Consider the following 24,141-nt stretch of genomic DNA (forward strand, 5'->3'; position numbering starts at 1 on the left):
TCATTCCCCAGATTTTGAAGTCCCTCAATTTTCCCACTCCTCTTCGTCCCTCCAATCACACACATCTCTGCTACACCCCTGGATCCCCACAGAGCAGCTGTAGTGTGACCCATGAGAAATAAGGGATGATATGCTGCAGAAATTTAGGGAAATTTCAGGTGTGAGAACCATTTTAGTCGTGGAGGGGAAATGGACCTAGGCCAGGGGGTCTCAAACTGTGGGTCGCAACCCCCCAGGGGGTCACAAACAACTTAAAAGGGGGCCACAAACTTCCACAAACGGTGGCATGGGGAAGCGGCATGCGGAGGCAGCACAGAGTAGTGGATGATGGCAGCTGCTGCATGTGAGCTCCCTGTCCTCTGCTGCCCCCATCCAGCACTTGGGGTTGCAGTATCAGTTTGAGAACTTCTGACCTAGGCTATATAGACATCCCCACTCCCACTGCATGGAGATAGTTGCATTTAACAGCACTTAAGACTTCTTGGGGAAAAAATTCTATTCCAATGGCAACCTAGCTCAGAATAACTCTACAGACAAACCCTGCCATCCAGCTTCATCTGTAGCTTCTTGATGACTCCCCTCCATTCCCTGATCCCAAACGCACTCTTCTCCTAATAGCTTGTAGGCAGATCTTAGCTGCTAACAGGGATAAGCCACAGAATTCACAGCCTCACCCTTTCCCTAAACATCTGTGCCCACACTCCAGTTACATGTTTCCCCAGTGCGACTCAACCCACCTTTGCTGGCCAAAAGTCTAAGTGGTACCAGACAGCCATTAAGAATTAACTGCATACTAGTTAAAACTAATCAGCAAGCAATTAAAATGTAATCACTAAGCAAACGGCAGAGGTCCAATCCATAACAATGAAAGTTCATTAATAAATTTGTTTACAGTGCCTTTTCTATGAAAATTATCCTTAGGTCATCTTTACAGGCATGTAAAAGTTCTTAAACGTTTCCTGTGCTGAAGAATAGATACACCCTAAAGTTATGAGAACTCCAAAAACCCCCCAAAAAATTAAAAAAAAACCCAACCAGCAAATTTTAGAAAGGACAGTCCTGAGAGTCAGGAAACCTGGGTTTCATTTCTGTTTCTGGCCACTACACTTCCTCTGTGACCTTAGGAAAGACTCTCTGTAAAACCAGGATAATACTACTTCTTTTCTTGACTCCCATCTGTCTTGTCTATCTCAGACTGCAATCTCTTCAGGCAGGAACTATCTTTTACTAGGTTTGTGTATTGCCTAGCACAAGGTGGGGGGACAGAAGGGTTCTAAATCTCACCAGGCCCTCTAAGTATTCCTGTTAATAATAATATTAACCTTACTTATATTTGCAGAAAGAGGTACTTTACCCCAATTTCAGAGTTGAAATTCATGGCTGAGTTGGACCTTACAGACTAGCTGAATCAAGGATGCATAAGCTTTCAAAAGCATTTGACAAAGGCAGCTGTTGCTTATGAAAACTTATGCAATCCGATTCAGTGTACAAGGTGCAACTCAACCCTGCCCTCTGCCATACTTAATCTATAAAGCAGGAGACCTAAACAAAACTTGCCAGTAGAAATTGCTCTAAATTATTTTAGAATAAATTAGGACAAATTACTTCCATCAGAAGGCAGAGAGATTTAAGAAGGCTTATACTGGAAGATTGGAGGCAAATTAAACTTTGGAATCGCATCAGTGCTTTAAGTTATGACCTCAACCAGTATATCTAGTGGAAGATTGAGGAGTCCAAAAACATCTCAGTTCAATTCACTATTTTAGTTTGACTCTTCCACATACAACTACTCAATACAATATCTTAAATACCATGATTTGCAGTGGTGTCTGAAGTGTTTTTATTTCCTGTCCATTTCAACATTTGGCAAATAACTAATACGGCAAGCATCCAATATTTTTAATGTAAAACTGAAAATTAAATAAGACTGTAGAACACTTTATTTTTTTATTTACAAAAAATAAGCATCTACCCGTGACTCTAAAACAAAATTTAAAAAGGAATAACAATAAGGTCATGTATTGCAGATTTCTACAACTGTCTGATATCTACAAACAAACACTAGTAAGGCAAAAACAAGCTGAAAAATCCTTCCTTTCTCCAAGAACTATGAACAGAAAGGTTTTTCAGAAAATAATCAAATTCATACTAATTTTAGATACTGAGGAGGAAAGTAGAACTAGGACACTCAAGAATAGTGACTGGCTGCTTCCCCATTTCATTTTATGAAGGGACTCCTGCTTAAATATTTGTCAGTTGTAACTGCAGTCAAACAAAACATGGAGACCAGCTCTGTCTCTTGAGTTGTTCAGTACTAAACTACAGGATTCAAGTCAAAAATGAGTTTTTTACATTCCCTCTCTATATCACCATATAGTAATAAGTTCTTACTAAAAATTTAGACTAGAGGCACTTAAGTTGATTATTTCACTTAAATGTTAATGACAAATCTAATACCTCACTGAGATAAATGGGACAACTCACCCTGTTACAATTATGATTCCAGTCTGTTTTAGACCCATGGCAGATATTACACTTAGACATGATAAACAAGTCAATCTCTTTTAAAGTGTAACCCAGCGACATCCACAAAGTTACTACACGAAATATAATCATGCCTTAAACTGAACACATGGCTAGCAGGGTCTCCATCAGTTGATCATCTGCACATCAGGACCTCACTGGCAACTCTGGTGTGATCCTGATCCTGCCAATGATCAGCTGATTTAGAGTGCTAGGTAGTGCTCCTGATCTGCCAACAATCAGCTAACTGGGAGTACACTGGGGCTCAGGCTGTGAAGTGCTCGCAGTCTGCTGATCCTCAAGTCCCCAAGTGCTCCCACCACATTAGCTCATCACTGGCCAACTCCAGGGACCACATAAGGGGCTCAAACTGGCCCATGGGTCCCATGGCCCAACTGACAATCAACTGGTTGTCAGCCACCTTGCCAGTGCAGGGGGAGCCCAGGCTCCCCCTGCGCTGGTGAGCACGGCACAATTAGGATCTGATCCCAAAAATCAGCCCTTTTGCCAGGTACATGTTGCTGGAATTATTTTGCCCGGAGGACCACTTTAGCAACTTTCACAGATTTCATAGACATTAGGGCTGGAAGGGACCTCAGAAGATCATCAAGTCCAGCCCCCTGCCCAAGGGGCAGAGTCAGCTGGGGTCACAGGATCCCAGCAAGATAAACATCCAAATTTCTCTTGAAGGCGTTCAAAGTAGGTGCCTGAATTGCCTCCAATGGCAGGCTATGCCAGACCTTGGGGACTCAGACAGTAAATAAGTTCTTCCTTATGTCCAGCCTGAAATGGTCCTGGAGGAGTTTATAACCGTTCAACCTTGTCTTCCCTTGGGGTGCTCTGGTGAACAAATGCTCCCCCAGATCCTGGTGAACACCCATTATAAACGTGTAGGTAGCCATCAGATCGCCACTGAGCCTGTGCTTTTCCAGGCTGAAGAGTCCCATAGCTCTCAGCCTCTCATCATAAGATCTGTTTTCTTGACTTCTGATCATGCGCGTGGCTCTTCTCTGGACTCTCTCAAGCTTCTCCACATCCACAGTACTCCAGCTGCGGCCTCACCAAGGCCGAGTACAATGGGAGAAAGAGGTCCTGGTATTTGCTTGAGAAGCATCTATGGATGGGGGTCCCTACCCCCACTGGTCACAGGGCACCACGACGATTGACTTCCGTCAACCACCAACCTCTGGGTCCGACCACAGAGCCAATTCCCCAGCCAGCGGATCACGGTGGACCCAAGGTCACAGTTAGCCAGTTTTGCCAAGAGGTGATCATGGGATACCAGATCAAAAGCTTTTTTAAAGTTCAGATATACGACAATCTCTTCCCTCTTGTCCAGGTGATAGCTCACCTGGTCGTAAAAGGAAATAAGATTGGTCAAGCAAGACCTACCCACAACAAACGCGTGCTGGCTATCCTTCAGGATGTTGCCATTGGCCAGTCACTTTGGTGAGCTCTTCACGAAGATCAGCTGGGACCCACAGGCAAGGCGTGCTCAGTCAGATGGATGGGATGGGACCACAGGTGAGCAGGGAGCAGTGTCTGGGAGTGGGACAGGCAGGCAGGCCTGGGACTGTGGGGCAGTGACAGCACAGGGCTGGGGCCCAGGGCAGAGCCACAATCCGCTCCCTACACGTCCTTGAGAAGGACACCAATTCTACATGTAGGGAGGTACAGGGAAGCTCCAGCACCACACTGTCACAGCCCTGTAATCCCAGCCCTGGACTGCCTGTCCCACTCCTGAATGCTGCTGCCTGCCTGCCTGCTGCCCCATCCTATGCATCCAGAGAAGTGCACACTGCGAGCAGGGTCCCAGGCCAGTCTCTGGGAAAACCCCACCCACCCCGCTGTCCAGTGCCCCTAGTAGCAGGTGCAGGGCAGATGGGCTGGGGTGCCTGGGCAGAGGGGGTGGGTCTGGCAGCAGCAGAGGCACTATTGGAGGTAGCTAGAAGGAACTGGTACTGCAGAGGCTACCAGGAAACACTATGCCACCTCTGCCCCACCACATGGTCAGAGGTGGCAGGACTGGCCACACATGCCACAGACCAGGTTGTCAGCTGGGCTGGGCTGAGAGACCTGCCACAGGCTGGACAGAATCTGTTAATGGGCCAGATCTGACCCATGAGCTATATTTTGCCCACCCTTATTTTAACACCACTTCCCACTATTTATCATTCCCCATCCTCCTCAACATGCTGCATCATGTGCAGCTGATTTCTATTCCTGGGAAGGACAATGGGCAGATTTCTATCAGCTCACTTGAAGGCTTGCCAGCAAACCTAGGATTCCAAGATCTGCAACTCAAAATGAGGATGGTTTCCAAGATTCCCCATTGTCCCTATCCCTCCAAGAACTCCCTAGGAGTTAGAAACAGTGCAGAAGTTCCACAGAGAAGGTGACTGTTGGGAAAGTGAACCAAATATTTCTGGAAAAGTTTGTTAAAAAGAGAAAAAAATCCTTTACATAGAAAATATTAAGATTTCCAGTTTTTGTTCCAATTCAGAGACAACTTTTTGATATATCGGCATTTCCTCTGACAAAAATTCCCAGTTTTAAACTAGCCTAACTAAAGACTGCTCTCAAGAAACAAGAAGCAATTTCCCACTCTGAGCATAGAAGCACAACCCAGAAAAATCAGAGATCCAGCTACTTCAAGAAGAATCACAGAGATGCTTTGAAGACCCCAAAGCCATCTTCTCTCTTGCAGATGTAGCACATCTTTCCAAGTGTTGAAAGATGGAGATCACAATTTTTTTCTGGTTCCCATTTTTGCTATTATTAGGAAGATTTTTTTGTCAACTTATTACAGAACCATTACTACCAGGGTGGGGAAAGCAATGTCCCTTTCAAGGTAATTTCTTCCTTCTGGGGGTTCTCAGTCTGTCTACGCCCTTCTTCATTACAGATCCAAAAGAAGGGGCACTGATGCTGCCTTTCTTGTTTCTGTCTTAGAGATAATGATCTTTGAAGTAGCAGCAGCAGCAAATACATTTCTTGAGACAGCAGATGATTATTATTTTTCAGATGACCCCTAATCTGTCCTGACACACGAGTTCACTTTTGAGGGGTTGCTAGCAAGTAGTGATTAAGAAAAGTGTCCAACTACCCAATTTTTCCTCTTAAAAAAAAAAAGACACCAAAATTGGTTATTTGCTAATTAGCTTCATTCCTCTCTCCACCCTCTTAAACATACATTTCAGTTTAATAATGCCTTCCAGTGAAGTGTCACTAACTTGTATTATAAACAATGTTTCTTTACTTATGTTTATGACCATTCACATTTTGAAAATTGAGCCATTTTTCATACTTATCAATGATCCTTGCTTACCCTGTACAAGCTGAGAGATACGGATAAAAACAAAACTTTGCTGCACTTCCAGATTCTTGATACAACGTACTGACTTTTCAGACTCTGTAAAAGGGAGGCTTATGTGTTTTAAAAAAGGGTGTTACTTAGCAATACAAACTCAGAACAAGAATTATTATAGTTACCACAGCATAGGTGTCTGTCTGCCTACCAATACAGGCAGGAAGCCATTTTAAAAGCACTAATTGGCAGTTGGAGAGAGGAAGAAGCATGAAACCATGGTTTTCCTCACTCCATTTTCTAAAATCTGAGGATATAAATAGCTTGAGGATATACTAAAGGTCCCTCAGTTCCCTTCTTCCTCCAAAATCCATTTTAGAAATAGGTTCCAGAATCCCAGAAAAAGTGAACATCAACAATTCTTTAAATCAATACCAAGAATAAGGGTTACTGTAGATAACTAATTCCTATTTGACTTAGCAACACTCACCTTCAAAGACAACCATTTTAGGAAACCAAACATTCTGCATCTTCAAGAGAAGTAAGCAGAAGCAATCTACCCCTGGCAAACCCAACTCTCTTCCCAAGACAACCCTGAAACAATGAAGATTTGCAAGTTTGAACCAAGCCTCAAGTTCCAAACATAGGCACACTGGAAACCCATGCCCATACAGCTTAAAGTGTCATTGCCCAAACAGAGGCAGAAGCATTCATAGGCAGGAATATCACCTTGTTTATAGCATGGATGGATGCATGTCTTCCAATCAGCCTTTTGACCACAGATGGCTTGACCCTAAACATTTTCTCTGAAGGTGACAGTCTGATTAGAGTAAGAATTTCCAAATAGCTTCTTCTGTTTAAGCACCAACAGCCCTACTAACACCCAAAACAAGTAATTTCCTCTCTCCAAGGTGAAATAGGCCTTTCAAAATAATGCAAGCTGTAAAAAAAAAAAATCTACTGACAAATGAAATTCCAAATGAGTTTCAGTCAGAATCCATAGAGAAGGCCAAGAACTAGGAGCAGATTGAAGGAGAAAAGTGGTGGTGCAGTTGCACCCCTCCTTCTGGCTGTGTGCTGCAAGCATGGTGAGTGCTCTTGAGCTCACTTGCATGTCACCACTGCTGCTGCCAGAGCTTTGCATATACCAGGAGCTCCAACCTCTCCAGCTGGTTAGCACACGGTCTAGCTGGAGCCCCTGCTTTCACACAACTCTGGAGCTCTTTTCGTTCCCAACCTGCCCTCCCCCTCAAATTTAGTGGCAGGGAATAAGACGAGACAAGCAGTGGCAGTGCTCAGCCTCTGGGCTCCAGAGCTGTGAGAAATCAGGGGCTGTGTGTTGCTGCTGCTGCATATTTCCTCTTTTCTCCAGCTGCTGAATTCAGGATGGGAGAAAGGAGGAAGGGCAAGCAGCAGCAGCAGGAACTCCAACCAAACCCTGCACCAACCAGTTAGTGAGATCAGAGCAGATGCAGAGCTCTAAGAGCTCACTGGCATCCAGGACTGTGATTAGGGGGATGTGGCCACCCCCATTCAACTTCATGGCACATATGAAATGAACTCTCTTCGCTGCCCATATGCTACACAGTCAAGGAGTTGTGGCTGCAACCCCTCTACTATGATCCTGGATCTGCCCCTGCCAAGAACTACCTTGTCCCCATATCTTACCTTTTACTGTTGGCAGCCAGTACCAAAATTGAGAACATGAGGTCCCAGGGACTTATTGTGCTCCTCCATGAGTTTGGGTTATACTAAACTCAAAACATAAGAACTAAAAGATTACTGGGGCTGGGAGGAAGATTAATATATTCATAAGACCTTTCAAAGAACTGCTTTAATTGAATGATATACAATTTCCCCTTTTACAGAAGCACAGTAAGCAGAAACTGCTAGGTAAGCATCAACGAATAGTTCACTGAGACTTGTTCTTTAATTTCTCTGGTATTACCAGGACTAGAGTTGAACTAAGTCGATGCTGTATTACAAGAATGTTTATCCAATTTGCAGAAATCTAGAAAATTTACATTACTACCTAGAGTGTGGAACCACAGATTAATTTTGGGAATAAAAGCTCTTTTTCATTCTAAGGCTTTAGCAACACTTCTGAAAAAAGTGGCTGGGCAGGCTTGTAAAAAAAATGGAACAGGTTTTTGAGAGGTAGGATGAATAAGGAAAAGTAACTACAATCTGATCTTCTAGCATAGGTACATATACCACAAGTGGCAAGGACAACCTCTGTGTGGCACACAGTAGATACTGGAGGAAAAAGACAGCACAATGACAGATAAGGCAGGAAACAGAGTGGCACATTGGGCAGAGGAAAGGAATGAGAATAGCACTTGAGGAGAGCATGGAGCTAACTTGTAGCATGCCTGCCAGAACAGTTGGTTTCCACTGTTTTAGCAACACTCAATACTGCTGCAGCACTGCCACTGCCACCTAAACCAGGGATGGGGAACCTCCAGGCCACCAGCCAGATGCAGTCAGCCAGGGAATCCATTTCCCAGCCACTCCTGCTCATATGGCTTGTGCACACTCCAGGCAGGGGCACACATGCTGGGGACTGTAATTTTGCCCTGGTTCCTTGCAGCAGTGACAGCCTGTCTGGAGCCAGGGCAGAGCCGTGATCCCCTGCATGTGCGCCCCTGCCCAGAGCATGCAGACTAGAGATCACGGCTCTGCCCTGGCTCCAGAAGGCAAGCTGCCCCCACCGCAAAATCCCAGCAGCTCTGGAGCAGCCCCCTGCACTGCTCTGCTACACATGCTGCTGGCATGGCTGAGGCTGGGGTTTCCATGGAGACTGGCACAAGCCATGCAGGCACAGGCAGCTGGGAAATGGAGTCCCTGGCCGACCACAGGCCAGATGTTCGCCATCCCTAACCTAAACTATGGCCCTTCTAGCTGTGAAGGTAAATGTAAACCTGTATTCTCCTGTGGTGGGTATAACAATGCACCAAATGGTCCAGATCCTGTTTTAAGTAGTCCAAGAATACTGCAATTGACTTCCTGGAATATTTAAGGAAAGAGTTTCTAAGGATAGCACGCTAAATCAGAAGCAGACACTTGCCATCAACTTTAGCAGGATTTAGTTTCAAGACCTCAACAGTCTAAACCACTGATTCTTAAGATCCTTTCAGAGGTGTTGTGTGGTGCCATGGAATGTTAGCACTGTTAGATGTGCAAACATTCACAAGATAAACCCAGAGATTTCAAATAAGAATTCATAGTGTTAAAAACTTTCTGCTCTACTGTGATCTTTCTGAGTTCTTTTCAAAAGAATTGCTCTGTTATTTTTCTATAGTCAAGAAATCAGTGAAAACTAAGCTACCATTTTCTGAGGGACACTGAGTTGGAGGAGGGGTGCCTTGAGACTAAAATCGTCAAGAACTACAATCTAAAACCTCTGGTTTCAAGAAGCAGATTTATCACCATGACTTGGGCTTAAAAGACAAGGTACTAAAATCTAAGCCAAGAGAGTAATCTGGGCCCCAATAAGGACTAATTTGACTAATCCAGACCAGAGGAGACATGGGAGGACAAACCATCTGAAGCAAGGGCAGGCAATTATTTTGGGCGGAGGGCCACTTACCCAGTTTTGGCAGGCTGTCGAGGGCCGCATGGGTAGCCCTGCCCCTTGACAGGTACCCCACCCCCTGGTCACCATCTTGGGACCAATGTCCCAATGCCTTTGGTACTAAGACATTGGGACATTGGTCCCATGTCCCAGGGCCAGCACCAGTGGAGCCCAAAGCAGGGCACAGGTTGGCAGGGGGTCTGTGGAGCTGGGCTGCACCAGCAGGGAGAGGGGGGAGCTGGCCTGGTTCCAAAGAACCCCTGCCAGCTGGGACCCTGCGCTCCTGCCACCCTGGCCTGGGCCCCACCAGCACTGGCCCTCGGACACCGGTACGGGCCCCGTGCTCCCCGCCTACTCACTCCATGCCCCCCAGCCCCGCGGTACAGGCAGGGGGCGGCACACAGCCCTGACCCCCTGCCTGCTGGCAGGGAAGAAGCTGGTGCTAAGAAGCTAAGCACGGGGAAAAGCAGACCCTCGCCTGCCTCATGGCCAGCACTCCCTGCTGCAGTCACTTGCAGCCCACACAGGGCTGTTCTGAGCAGACACAGGCAGCCCCACACACAGGCTGCAAGTGGCTACAGTGCAGGGTGCTGGCCACGGGGTGTGAGGGGTCACTTTTTCCTGCACTCAGCACCAGCTTGTAACCTGCCCTGCTGCCAGCCTGGGCTCCGTGACGGCTCCAGGCTCGCCTGTTGGGGCTGCACGCACGGCTGCAAGTGGCTACAACAGGGAGCGCCAGGTGAGCTCACCAGGGTTTCCCCTGGGTCCTACTGCCCTTGGTTCCTGTCATTTTTGACAGGAACCAAGGGCAGAGAAATATTAATTTTCTGAATTTTTTTTAGGAGCCCCGTGTGCCGGATACAATGGCCTCGCAGGCCAGATTTGGCCCGAAAGCTATATTTTGCCCACCCCTGATCTGAAGTCTGTTTATGTCTTATAGGACACACTCTTAACATAATCCTTTTTCCTCACTGAGAAACATAGTAGAACAGTGACAACAAATAAAGCCATGAAAGGCATCCTTTTTAAGTGCAGATTCAAAGGCTCTGGAAGCTATTTGGAAAGCTACTTAATGGATGCCTTGACTGCATCTAGACTGATGAAACATGAGCAAACTTTGAAGGAAGCTTACTTCATAGTTTGGCAAAACCTTTTTTAAAGGGAAGACTTGAACCCATATGCTTCCAGAATCTTTTACATATGACTACATTTTAGAGACAGACTCTTACAACTACTGTTCAGAGGCTTTTTTGAGAAAAGATAGATATTGAAGCTTCTGGTGGAGTGTTCTTCCCCTTAAGTGTAGGCACACAACATTGGTCAGAAACAGCCCATTGAGCAGAACAAGAAACACCTCTTGAATGGTAGATTCCATACCAGACCACTATAACATAAAAATATAGGCAAGTCAGAAAAGATATGCCATGACTGCAGACTATCAGAACTACCAAAAATATTAAAGGATTTATACCTTTGTATTTTTACTCTAAAAGCTATTTACAGAGCATAATACGGCTGACATTTCTAACAGCACCTAAATAACTCAGAAGCACACATCTCAGTTAACAAGAAAATGAACCTGTGCCACTACAAGTTTGAAACTTTTGAAAAATCCCATCCTAACCTATGGTATAGTGGAGAAAAGCACTGGTTTACTGCAGGGGTGGGCAAAATGCGGCCCGCCAGGCCATTCTATCCAACCTGCGGCGCCCCTAAAATATTTAGAAAATTAATATGTATCTGCCCCTGGTTGCCTATCATGCGGCCCTCGATGGCTTGCCAAAACTCAGTACGTGGCCCTCCGCCCAAAATAATTGCCCACCCCTGGTCTAGTGACTACTTGGGTACAAAAGGAGAGACACAGAGACAGACTGTTGTAACCTTTAGTCTCTGGAATACAGTTTGAGGAATTACTACATTAAAAACAGTTCACGTCACCAAGGCCAAGACTGCCACTTCTACAGGAAGGTATTTTATAAACTAGGTGACCAACCTGTGGCACAAGTGGCACATAAGCCACTGTGTGAGCTGCACAGATCAAGAAATGGAAGCACTGCATAGTCTCTGGCAGAAAGGGCAGGAAGCAGAGCAGCAGACCAGATAGGGATTATAGGGCAGGAAGCAGAAAGCAGAGTGGGAAGGGGATCAGAGTGCCACTCTGAGGGTATGAGGCTAATTTGTGGCATGCCTGCCAAAAAACTTGGCCTCCACTGTTATAAAGCGACAAGAAGGATGAGAACCTTTTTAAAGCAAGCTTTTTAAAAAAAAACAAAAAACTTCTCGCAAAGCTTTGTTCCACATAGACAAACCTATTTTTATAAAATCTAAAAGTTAAATAGATTGTGTCCCCTCTGGCCATCAGGATTTTAGGGTACAGAAATAATACAATGACATACAACATGGCACGGACATGAATTGCTCCTTTCAGAGAGGCTCATGACCTTAAACGTGACATTGTCATATGGAAAGTAAAAACCACAGTTTGGATCTGAAAGCAAGCCCCTGAACATGCACTCATATCTATCTTCCTCTCTCCTGCTTGAAAACAGCAAGATGGCTTGCAAATGTTTACCTTTTCCAGCACCCTAAGAATGATGAGCTGGACGTCAGAGGTGACAGTAAGAAAATACATTGGCAGAGCAAGGAGGGGGGAAAGAAAGATTGCACGCACCAGGCATGGAATTAAGATGAGAGTTGCTTGGGCTGGGAGGCTGTCCTCAGGCAGCAAGGTAAAATAGAGTCTAGTTCAACTGAGCCTTTCCAATGCCTGAGGACTGCCTGTGGCTGGTATAACTCTCTGTTAAATGTAACCATTTCCTTACTGAATGGAAGAGGACAGATTGCTTCCACAGAACCATTTAGCATTACAAACTTCACTATGCCAAGATAAAAGGTTAAAAACTAACATTGTTAAGGAAAATAAAATATCCTAGAAATGGCAATAGTGCTGAGGGGCAAGGTTTATTATTTGTATTACCATAAAACTAAGAAGCCCAGAAATGAGCCAGGGACACACCGTGCTAGACACCATATAGTCTCATACCAGGCAGACCAATGGGAGAGAAACAAAGGACAAAAAAGACATGCAAATCAGGATGCCAGGGAGCCATATCAGGGTATCAGCAGCCTAACCACTTTCAAGTTTTCCATGGATAGTACAGCAAGGAAAGCTGTAAGAAAGCAGCAATGCAGGTGTTTAAAGAACTCTTCCAAAACACAAGAGACTGCATGGGACAAAGCAGAAAGGTGAAAACTGAACAAAGGAACACTAAGAGCAGAGATTTTATTTCAACAGAGCCAGGAACAGACACTGTATTTGTCTCTGGATAAGCTGTGCCTGTATTTATTCCAAAACAAAAATATCCCAGGATTGACATGTACACACATCGCCCTTCTAACCAAGGTTTAGTGAATGGCTGAATGCAGTACCACTTTTTTTGCCAATGATTCAATCCCAACATAACTGTACAGACATACTTTACAATATCCTGGGATAAACAGTTACTACCTTTTATGCAGGAAACATTTTTAGGATTTATCCTGGCACAACGATCATGGATGTTTCCACAACTGCACTTTATTCTGGGATGAACCATTATATCCCAGGACAAGTGCAATGTCTGTTTGCAGTCTAGAAAACAACAGATGATAGACAAGGCAGGCACAGTTAGTGAAGGGCACTGCAAATGAAGCGTCATGTAATAAAGGAGGAAGATACAGTGAAAAATGCAAAGAATAGTGATGTGGTCAAAGTGATTGCCAAGGAGCAGTGTTCTGAACAGGTATAAGCAGGGCAAAGACAGAGAAAAGGCTGTTGTAGTAATCAAGACATGAAAGGATAAGCCTGGATGAACGTGTTATTTATGTGGATGGATAATGATAGGCCATGTCTTAGCAATGTTATGCAGTAGGAATTGGCAAGATTTACATTCAATCTAGATGCCACATACTAGAGAGATCTGGCCAGAAAATTTGGCCCCGTTTATGACTCCAGGTGACAAACAAAACAGCCATGTTCTCCACAGAGAAAAACTGTGGAAAGCAAAAACAGAGCTCTGTGTTGACCTTGAAATGACCACCTAACGTGCATGAGAAGATAGAAGGCAGAACAGATTTGCACCTTATAGACTAACCAAAGCAGAATATATGCTGCTTTGTGAGAGTATTACACACATGCACCCCCACAAAAGCTTTCATGAGCTGTAGCTCACTTCATCAGATGCTGCAAAAGGACATCCACCTAACATCCATAAGATGTCAGAGTCCAGACAAAATTTAAACAGAAGGATACATGTCTGCAGATTAAAGGCAATTTTTTGTAAGTTATCAGCACTAAGACAGTGACCAAATGTGTCTATGGACATGATTACCCAAGAACAGGGCACAGGAAGATCAAAAGATGGGACTGGTTGGAGAGATCTGAGGGGGAAAGTAGAAGAGAAGTCTTTCTGTCTATAACAGGGAAGAAGAGGGTTGTAAGACAGGGAAAGCCACATCAAAGACAGCAAAAACACACCTGGGATGGCAGACATGAGCTTTGTGGACCAGAGGATCCAAGATTGTGGACATGGAGTAGTAAAGTAGTTTAGTTGGGAAAACAACAAAAAACTGAAGGAAAGAGGATTTATGTGGTGAAGGAAATCAACTGAGTCCAGGGATTTCTTTCCTAGACCTGTATCCCAAAAGGAAGAAAGATGCTGGGATGGAGTTAAGGCTGGGGGTTGGTAGAGGGGACCTCACAATAGGAAAGAGTTATAGATGTAGAAAAGTGGATCATGGTGAGAATCAAGAAGCCTGCACTAGAAAAATGGGAAATAGGTAGGGAGGAGAAGGATAAGAGTAGACAAGAAGTCGTTCATGCTGATAAACTAAAAGTGACAGAAAGGCAGATGGGTAATTGTGCACAAGAAGCTGTTTGGAGATGCTGAAAGAGATGAGGGGATGGCCAGAAAGGAGGACCTCAGCAGAGTGGAAGGCCTGCATGCAAGTAGCATTCAGTGAAGTGAAAAAAACAAACATTTGATGAGTGGGAGAGAGTAGAAGCAAGGCTGCAGGTCAAATGAAGAAGTGAAAGCAAAGAAACATGCAATTAGGGGGGTGGATAGGTCATTAATGTGGATGCTGAAGTCACAGATGATGACCGGGAGACTAAGAAAAGAATTAGAGTGCCCCAGAAGTCAAAAGTATCATCACAGAAAAAAAAGTTTATCAGGAGGAGCCAGGGAAATAGTATATGTCAGCAGCAAAAGGAAGATATGCAAAGATACAACATAGTAGTATTCAAACAAGGGAGGAGGGAATTTGAAGCAGCAAAAATTAGAGAGAAGTCCAACTCTGCCTATGTGGTCTGATCCAGAGTAGGGAGCAGAAATGGAAAGGTTAGCTGAAGAAGCAAGGCAAGACAATAAGTTATGGGTCTCTGCAAAAGCAAGATATGGGGGGGGGAGATGTTGCAGACGTTGTGATTGTGCCAAAAAGGGAACTGCAGTGTGCTACAGCAATTTTAGCCTGGTTTGAAGGTGTCAGCTTCTTCCCCCTTGTTATTGCAAGATTTGCCAGGTTACCCAGTTTCTTAGGATTTACCCATTGTGCCTTACCCAACGTTCTCATGATCTTATAACATAAAAGATGATGGCATTTGCTACAGAGTTAATCAATACCTCGTAACAGATAACATGCATCTAAATTTCCTAGATAGCTTTAAAAAAATCTCAGTCCAAACTCATAATTAATGAACTAGACTAGAATTTTTACCCTCCACCAAAAGGGTGTTCTTTCAAGATCTCCCATATAGATAAAACGATGGCTTGAAAAACAGACTGAAGTTGGCTGCAAAAGATAAAACACTGCAAGCATCAATGCTTAGTAAATTCCAGCACTCACCATCTCTCTTGCTATTTCCACAGCTTCCTGCAGCCCATACAGCCTGCCACAGACCAGGTAGATCCCATTGGCCCAGAGAATACAACCCTCGTGGACCCAAAATTCATTGCTGTCAAGAGGTAGTTCAGGAATTTGTAACTCCAGCTCAGAGCCACCTTCTGAAGTGGGCATCGGGGGTTTTGAGTCCAAAGGAGTCTTTTCACTGCCACTGACACCCTCAGTGGTTGCTTTTTTACAAGAAGCTCCCCTTGAAAGTGACCGAGAGGCCCCACCACAGTCCTCAGAGCGGTGCCGCCTCTTAAAGCGGGGATGGGCAGCCAGGCTTCTTTGTTCCTTCTGTTGTTGCTGTTCTTCTTCCTCTTCTGTATCAGTCTTGGAGCCATTAGAAGCACTTTTGTGCCGTACCTTGACCTTGCTCTGCATTTCTGTGGCCCTCTTGGGAGGTGGGTTTTTGGGCAGTGTAGCGGCATAATCTTGGGGATAGAAAGGCCCAAAGAGGTCACCCATGTTGCGATAGCTGGCCCACTTGCCACACAGGCAGCAAACCAGATGCCCCAAGACAGAAGACTCTGTTACTACTGGGCCCTGCAGCATGAAAGTCGATGTGGGCAGCACTTTGCTCTCAGTGTTGCTAGGAGGGGGAGTTGAGGACCTCTGCCCCTTTCGACCCCTCACCAACTTGTTCTGCTCCTCTTCTTCAGCATTAATGATTGTGCACACTGCACCTAATTCACACTTGTTTACCACATGAATATAAGGGAAAAAGGACTTGTTCTTGTTGTCAGTTTTATCTACAGATTGGGTGGCATATTTCAGCTTGATCTCTGGTTCTTGAGGCTCCACAATGGGAGCAGCCCGTCTAGTTTTCCTCTTTCTTGGCTGTGCTGCAGGTTTCCTCCTCTCCCTCCTTTGTCTCTTAGGTTTTGGCTCTCCACCACCTGCACCTTCTGATGACTGGGATGGTGGCTGTGGTGGTGGAGGCGGTGGCAGCGGCTGCTGTTGTTGTTGCTGCTGCTGCTGCTGCTGCTTCTTCTGCTTGTTCACACTACCAATGGGCCTCCCCTTTTTCTTTCCAGAGGGGAAATATCCCTTTGGGGGGAAGCCATCTGGCTTGGGTGAAATGTTTGTAATGTCTCCATCTTTTTCTTCAGACTTTGGGTTCAATTCAGAAGTAAACACATTAGACGGGGAGACTGTTTTTGAGTCAGAAAAGGTAAGAGTTCCAGCTCCACTTACAGAAGCGTCAGATCTTCCTTGTATACCAGACTTCTGCAAAGATGGTGGGGCCACACTAGTCCCTGATCCTTCTTTACTAACACTAACTACTTCAGATGTCTCCTTTTTGACCTTATCATCTTCGCTGCCATGCCACTCTTCTTGTCTTGATAGAGACATTTCACCCACCATTTCTTGGCCCGCTGTCCCCATTTGATCTGATGCAGTCTCTCCTTTTCTCTTCTCAGTTTCTGATCCATGACTGGTCACACTCCCACCTTCAGGTCCACTCTTGAGGGAAAGGATGTCATCAAGAGTGACAGCATCTGCACCAGTTTCAGCATTGTTGGAGGAAACACTTCTCCTGATGTTGGGGGATGTAATTTTTTGAACAATAGCTTCCAGTTTTAATCCCCGTCCCTTCCGTGGAGGCAATATTTTGGTCTTAGCTGGACTTGTAAGAGAAACAGCAGGGCAATTCCTGTTGTCAGGAATAGGAAGATCTTTGGAAGGATCGCCCTTTGACAGTGACTTCCCAGCATCTTGGCCTTGAGATGAGTGGACATAAGAGTTGAATGCTTTGTCAGTTCCTTCCTTTGATGAAGGAAGCAGTCGCCCCTTATCATCTGTTCCACTATTCTTTGCATCCTGTGACTGCCTTTTGCTAGGAATAGGAGAGATGAAAGAACGGACCCTTCTCCTCATAATTAAAGGATTTTGAGGAGACTGATCTTCTTGGCCAGGGAGCCTCATCATGGCATTACTCGGCTTCGGCAAATCTGTAGATTCTTCTCGCCTGTGCCCATCACCATCCGGAGGGCAAAATCTTTTTTGATTGGCTGCTCCTAGAGGACCACTGCTCTTGGCTGGAGAGGTCTGCCGGGACAGATCCCAACCAGATTCCTGTTGCTGCATCTTCTGGTTACCATGTTTTAATTCGGTGCACTTGTTTTGAGCACCATCACTTCCCATGATACAGCGCCCAGTTTCTTGACCTCCAGCATCAAGGTAAGAGCTGGCCTGGATGTACATCATTCCATCCTTGTCATTTTTCAAGGGACTTCTTACTCTGTCAAGGAACTGCTGTTGCCTTGGGCTCTTCCTTGCCCCTTCCTGTCTATGCTGAGCTGCAGCAATCACGCCCTGAGCAGCGCTGCTGCTCCACTCTTTGTATTCATCTTGCTGTTGCTGGTATATCTGCCTTTTGTAATGATACTGGGAATTCAAACTCTGGCTGGGGTCACCAAAAGCATGAGCCCTAGTGTTTGCATGATATGCTGAAGCCAAAGATGGGCCTTCAGAGTTCTGAGCAAATGGAGAGTGTAAAGAACCCCTGCTGACCCTCTCAGCCAGTGTCATGTGGGGGTTCATGTGGTGGAGATCTGTTCCTGGGCCTCTGCTTCTGCCCGGTGACATCTTCAGTTTATCAGCCAGATCCTGAAACTGTGAAGGCGATTTTCCCCTCATACCTTCCCTGCCGCTTCCAATTCTGCCAGGGGCTCGCCTCATTTGGGTTGACCTGCTCTCTTGCTGGGAGATGTAGTCTGAAGTAACATCAGAGACTGCAGCTCCAGGGCTGGCATTCCCTCGGAAAGATTCATGTTTGATGCCGGGAGGATGACAGTGATCACCAGATTTCTTGCTGTTGAGACTGACTGAGGTCTTTGACTGTTCAAAATCTTCCTCTTTTATTTGCCCACTATGAGACTTTAACTTTGTTTCCATGGACACCAGGCCACCAGGGAGTATGACTGACTGGCCTAAACCAGGAGTAAGCCGCTCACCTCTTCCACTTCTGGCCTCAGGACCCATGTGCCCAACTGGGTGAGGCCCAGGGTCCCTAACCAGTTGTCTTAGTGGAGATATGTCACAGATAACAGATCTCCTCTCTGATAGTGCACCTCCTTCATGGGCAGAAGACTGTGATTCCACCTCAAACTTTCTAGGGATAGGATAGTCAGCCAGATTGATCTGTTTCATCTCAGGAGCTGTGCCACTTGATTTCCTATCCCAGGGGCCCCAATGGGGGCTTTCCAGGAGTGATCCCATGGTTTTGTTTAGAAGGCTTCTGTTGGTTAATTCATTGGCTTGGCTAATTAAAACGTTGGGCCTCATGGCTCCTTCCAAGCTTCCAGCCATTCCTGGATGCTCCTGAGCATTCCTAGCATATCTTCTATCTGGGTGATGGTGATACCCCTGCAAAACTTCCTGTAGGAGACTGGGAAATTTCTCATTCCGCCCCTTTCGCTCACTATGCCCTGGAAAATCCCCTTTTTCTTGGCTCAGAGGATACTGAGGAAAGCCACCAATATTTCTCTGCATGGCAGCACCTAGATTATCCTTATAGCTGTACCTTAAACTGCCAGGAGATTTGGAAGGTTCTGTTCTACCAGGAAAACTTGACCCCAGGATTGTATGACTAGCCTGGCTGCTACCCTCTCCGTTGTGGTTAGTGTTGTTATCCCCACTTTTACTCCCTTTACTCCCTCCTTGAGACTCTGGCTGTGGCATCACTTGCCCAGTTTCTTTCAATCCACTGGACCCAGGAGCTGCTTGGGTAGCTGTGGAAACATCATCTTGTGTGGGTTTATCCGACCCACCTGACTTTTCTACTCTGCCTGTCATGGCCTCCCGGGAGACAATCACCCCAACCGCCTTTTCATTCACTTTTGGGGCAGCCTCTGCTGCTACCAAGGCTTCCTTTCCATCAGGGGAAGACACATCTTCCCTAGCTGCAGGGCTGGTACTGAGTTTTGGTGGCTCATTCTGAGAGCCTTGTGCTGGTGAGGAGTTGGATCTCTCTACATTGCCCCCTTTGTAAGTGGTGTCTGAACTAGTGCTCTGGCCACTCAGCTGCCTCACTCTCTCTCCATGATCCTCTGAACTGCTGGAGCAGCCACCATCAAGAGATTCTGCCAGAGGAGACTTGAGTTGCTCTTCTGCCTGGGAGGAGCCTTCTGAGTTTGTACAGCTGTCAGCCTTTTTAGAAGATGATGATCTTTTGGAACCTTTTTTCTGAGGTGCCAAGGCATCTGAAAGCAACATGTGCTGGACTGTGTTGGGAAGATTAGCAACTTGAGAGCTTAGAGCACTTAGGCTGCTCAGACCTGGATCTGTAAGCCTTTTCTCCTGCAACCCTTCCAACCCAAATCCCTTGAAGCCCCCAGCTTGAGCATTGGGGCTCGGCATCATGGATGGTGTTGGGCTGAGCTGAGGCATCATCTGCAAAATCCGATTTCTAGAGCCCATGGACATGTTGCCTTGCCCACACTGAAGATTTTCTCCACCTGACATGAGAGGAGATGGAGTGGAGCTGCAGCTTGGAGACTGAACTACAGAGGCAGCTGGAGACGGGTTGGAAATAGGACTAAAATTCTGATGGAATTGCATTGGTGACCTCACAGGGACTTCAGACTGGCTGTACTGTCCCACTTGACTTTGAAGTGAAAGCTTGGTAGCAGCATTTGAGTACTGCATTACATGCTGTGAGGGATGCTGTTGCTGCTGCCCCTGCTGTCCACCTTGGGGCATCTTAGATTGCTCAAAACTTTTAATTGGCTGAGTCTGAAAGTTAAAATTAGACTGGGTTCCATAAGCTTGTGCACTGGAACCCACAGCATGGCCTTCATATTGTGAACCAGAATTCACACTGTAACTGCCATCATAATTCTGTCCCGACTGGCCAAAACGCTGGGGGGAAGGAAAAGAGGAGGAAGAAGAAGCAGGGGGTTGATAGTGTTGACTGAACTGACCCACTCGTAACTGGTATCCAGAAGCAGAGGAAGGCAACGCAGATGGACGCTGCATTGGCTGCAAATGGGAGGCGCTAGATACAGGTTGGCTGGACGCCTGTGGCAAGGGCTGATGGGATTGATAGATTTGCTGTCTCAGTTGCTGTACTTGCTGCTGCTGGCTAGAAGCTTGTTGCTGATATTGGGTACTCCCTGGAGAGAAAGGTCCAGTATAGTCCTGCGGATAGTGAGAGACACCCCCAAGGGTTGAGTGCTGCGTTTGAAACTGGCCCACATGTCCCTCGCTTCCATACTGGCTCCCAAAGCTGCTCCCTTGTGGTGGTCCATAGCTCTGCACTGGCCCAGACGGCCTGCGCTGAGGTGGTTGCTGTCCTCCTGCTGCTACAGCATCTTTGTTGGAAGCCATGTAGTAAAATTCTCCTGCTTCTTTCCTGAAACCTTGGTAGCTCTGATGACCAGAGCTCTCACCAGGCATTGCTGCAGAGGTCCCCGCTGCTCCACGCCGTCCACTGCCAGCACCTCCTCCAAAGCTCTGGAACATCTGGGCCTGCTGGCGAGGGCTGAATTCTTCCAGCCGGGATGTGCCGTGCACTTCCTGTGGGTAGCTCTGCTGGTTTCCGTGGTAACTGCTTTGCTCCCGAAAGGACTGCATGCTGTTCAGCAGCAGAGTAACAGGTCAGCAGCCCTCCTAGAGGAAAAGAGAAGGAGAGAGACAAAGAGTGAGTTCACATCTCCCAGTCATACGTATTGGTAAAATTAAATTGTAGTTAACAGCCATGTCAAAATAATAGTCCTCTCCCACCATCTGGGAATTTATCCACAAACAACCCCTTTCCTTACTCTTAAACATCCTATGTTAAAGGATTCCCATTGTGATGGGAAGTCAAAGAAATTCATCACATATCACCCAGTCAGAATACCATTCCAACATTCATGTTACTCTTGACAGACACTGATCAAATTAGCACGAGTAAGGCAAGGCAGATGGATACTGCACTAGTTACAAGTGGGAGACACTAGATATGGATTGGCTGGATTCAGGAACATTTTGCTATGCCTATTCAAGGAGAATTTCCAGATGGAAGTCACAAGATCTCCAGCTCTCAAATTATCCCCTCTAGTATCCCCACCCAGAAGAGCCTTAGAGAAAAAGTGCATTCTGTTATAAAAGTTACAGTTTAAGGCAAAACAACAAAACCTACATGAACTCTCTCAAACTCCTCGCTGATCGAAAGCAATAAAAAAAACCTATCTAGAGGTCCCTCCCAGTGCCATGGCAAGCACCACGGACAGACAGAACACAGGCAGAGACGCCGTCTGCATTCTGCTGACCCCACCCCCCCGTCTCCAGGCTGTACCCTCCAGCCCAGCCCAGCCTGGGCAGGGAGCTGCAGATGGCGATGGCCAGGGCCAGGGCCAGGACTGTGCACAGGGCTGCTGTGCTGGAGGCTCCCAGCAGGTGAGCGAGCCTGGGGCTCAGGCAGAGGGACACCCCATCCCACCTGGATGGGGGCCGAGCACTGGGGGTGCTAAGTGCCAGGGCCGGCCACTAGGGGCAGGGTCCAGGGAAGCAGGTGCAGGGAGGCACTGCAGGTAGGCCAGCCTAAACAGCCCGCCAGGAAGGCAGGGGCTGGGTAGCAAGCGGGGCTGCCCCAGGGCTCTGGAGCCTTGGGCTGCAGCTGGCAGGGGCTCCCAGCAGCACCCAAGGCGGGGCCTGGCCCAACCCACACTGCTCCACAGGAATGAAACAGCCACCCTTTCCATAAGGGGATGCCACCTGACTGGAGCAGGATGCTGGGCTCAAGGGACTTCCAGTTCTGGGCTCGGCCTCCCCGTACACCAGGCACAGTGAGAATGAGGCAAAACTGCCCCCAGTGCAGGGGTGGGCCCAGGCACCAGAGCACTGCAGCCCTTGGGAACAGCCAGCGCAGCTGGCTCGACCTTGCCCACCCACAGTTCCCCTCCAGGGGCCGGGGCCGGGGCAGGCACTGCATGCGGCCTCTGTACTGCAGGATCCCGGCTGGCTGGGCCTGAGCCCTACCTGTGGCAGCTGTTCCCAGGCCTCGGGGGACTCCCACAGCTGGGCCCTTGCACCATAGTGGCTCTGCCCCACTCATGCTGTGCCTGGCATGCAGGGAAGCCAAGCCTGGAACCTGGGAGCCTCCCAAAGCCCAGCGTCTTGCCCCAGACAGGCAGCGTCCCCTCATGGGCAGGGTGGCTGCGACCCATCCCTGTGGAGCTGTGTGGGCCACACCAGGTCCCATCTCGGGTGCTGCTGGGTGCCTCCACCCACCCACCTGCCAGCTGTGGCTGAGCCCACAGAGCTTCAGGGCAGCCCCCACTTCCCACCCAGCCTCAGCCTTCCCAAAGGGCCAGCTATGCCAGCCAGCCAGTCTGCCTGTGACACCTCTCTCTGTACCTGGTTCTCCTTACACAACCGAGACCCTGCCCCAAGCACCTGGCAGCCCAGTTCTGCCCCCACCTGGGTGGAACAGGGCACCCATCTGCCTAAGCCCCAGCCATGCCCTACCTCCAGCCCCTAGGCCCAGGGTTCCTGTACTCTGGGACTGTCAGGGAGGCTTGGGTGCCCCAGCTCTGGTGGCTGCTGCTGGGGTGTCACTGCTTCCCTCCACGGGACACTGCCCTGGACCAGTGGGCCCGAGCTGCAGCCAGTAGAAGGTGGGAGAGGTTGGTGGCAAGGGACGCCCTCTCTCTCCTTTTCCATTTTCCCCCCACTCTCTTTTTTCCTTTTCTTCTTTTTCTTCTCTGATCTCCCCCCTCCCTTTTCTCTTTCCCTTTCTTTTTCTGTTTTCTTTTTTTCTCTCTCATCAAAATATGCTTAACAAAACAAGAATACACAAGAGCAAAGGTAATGTATGAAGTTTTATTTATTGTCACCAGGTTTTGAATTTTTAGGAAACCTAGTATTTACAGTAAAAAAAAAACAAAAAAACAAAAAAAAAAACACACCAATTTATTATTATTAATGATATTAACATGCAGTGCATCTTCCCATTTACTCCCTACCCTGGCTTTGTTTTTCTAGCATGCCAGCACTCTGGCACCTTACAAGGTAGACCTTGTGGTTATTTTGGCACTCTGGCCAAAATCATTGCCTACCCCTGCTCTAAGGAATTCCTCTCTGCCTCCATTTATTCCTTATCTTAACACCTCTCTTGCATATCTCGAAGTGTTGAGTGATCCATACAAAAAGGGGGAACTATGAAGATGAAAAGACCTATAAGGTTTTATATTGGGAATAAACAAGGGGATGGAGAAGAAACCATGACCCCAGACCAGTACAAAACTGTTTCTGTTGTTCATGCATTTCAATACCAGAATTCATAGATCCAAATGCTGGACTGATCACCACAACATAGGGCCAAAGAAAACCTTCACAATGGTAAAACAAGCACAGATTCACTGCTGCTATCCACCTCTAACTAAAGGAGGTCTACTGTTCCATCTCAGAACAAAAAAAGGGGCTTATTACTGGCTTAAGACTCAACTGGAACAGTCTTTTAAAATAAAACTCTCCTCCCCTTACACCTACTTCATAAACACCTGGTGAAACGACCTATATTTGTGTCACCACACATGCCAAGCAAATCCAACACTACCTACTACACAAGTCTCAGCTGGCATTTCTTTCTCTACCTACATGAAATCAGGAGGATGACACACCAGTTGCTGACTACAACAACTCCTACGTAGTTCGTATCACCCATGGCCCCATATCCGCATGTCCATTTCCAGCAGGAGCCTCAGCCTACCACTCTAGAAACACTACCTCCTCTTTTTAAGAGATAACCCACCTCAGCCAGAATCTACACACACACATACTCTTCCAGCAAACCCACTACTGAACAGATTCCCAGCACATACAT

The 24,141-nt window shown here is 46.9% G+C and overlaps 1 protein-coding gene across 2 annotated transcripts in view; it reads right to left on the bottom strand.

Moving 5' to 3' along the window:
* TCF20 (transcription factor 20) overlaps positions 1–24,141 on the bottom strand; it is a 215,674-nt gene that overhangs the window by 56,509 nt on the left and 135,024 nt on the right. For both annotated transcript variants that reach the window (XM_019514879.1, XM_019514880.1), the window contains one exon: positions 15,288–20,942. In XM_019514879.1, coding sequence (XP_019370424.1) covers positions 15,288–20,906 — 5,619 coding nt within the window. In that variant the 5' untranslated portion in view covers positions 20,907–20,942. The remainder of the gene's footprint in view (positions 1–15,287; positions 20,943–24,141) is intronic.

This window comes from Gavialis gangeticus, unplaced genomic scaffold (assembly GCF_001723915.1).
Source record: "Gavialis gangeticus isolate Ggan-Ray unplaced genomic scaffold, GavGan_comp1, whole genome shotgun sequence".
NCBI classification, from domain to species: domain Eukaryota; kingdom Metazoa; phylum Chordata; order Crocodylia; family Gavialidae; genus Gavialis; species Gavialis gangeticus.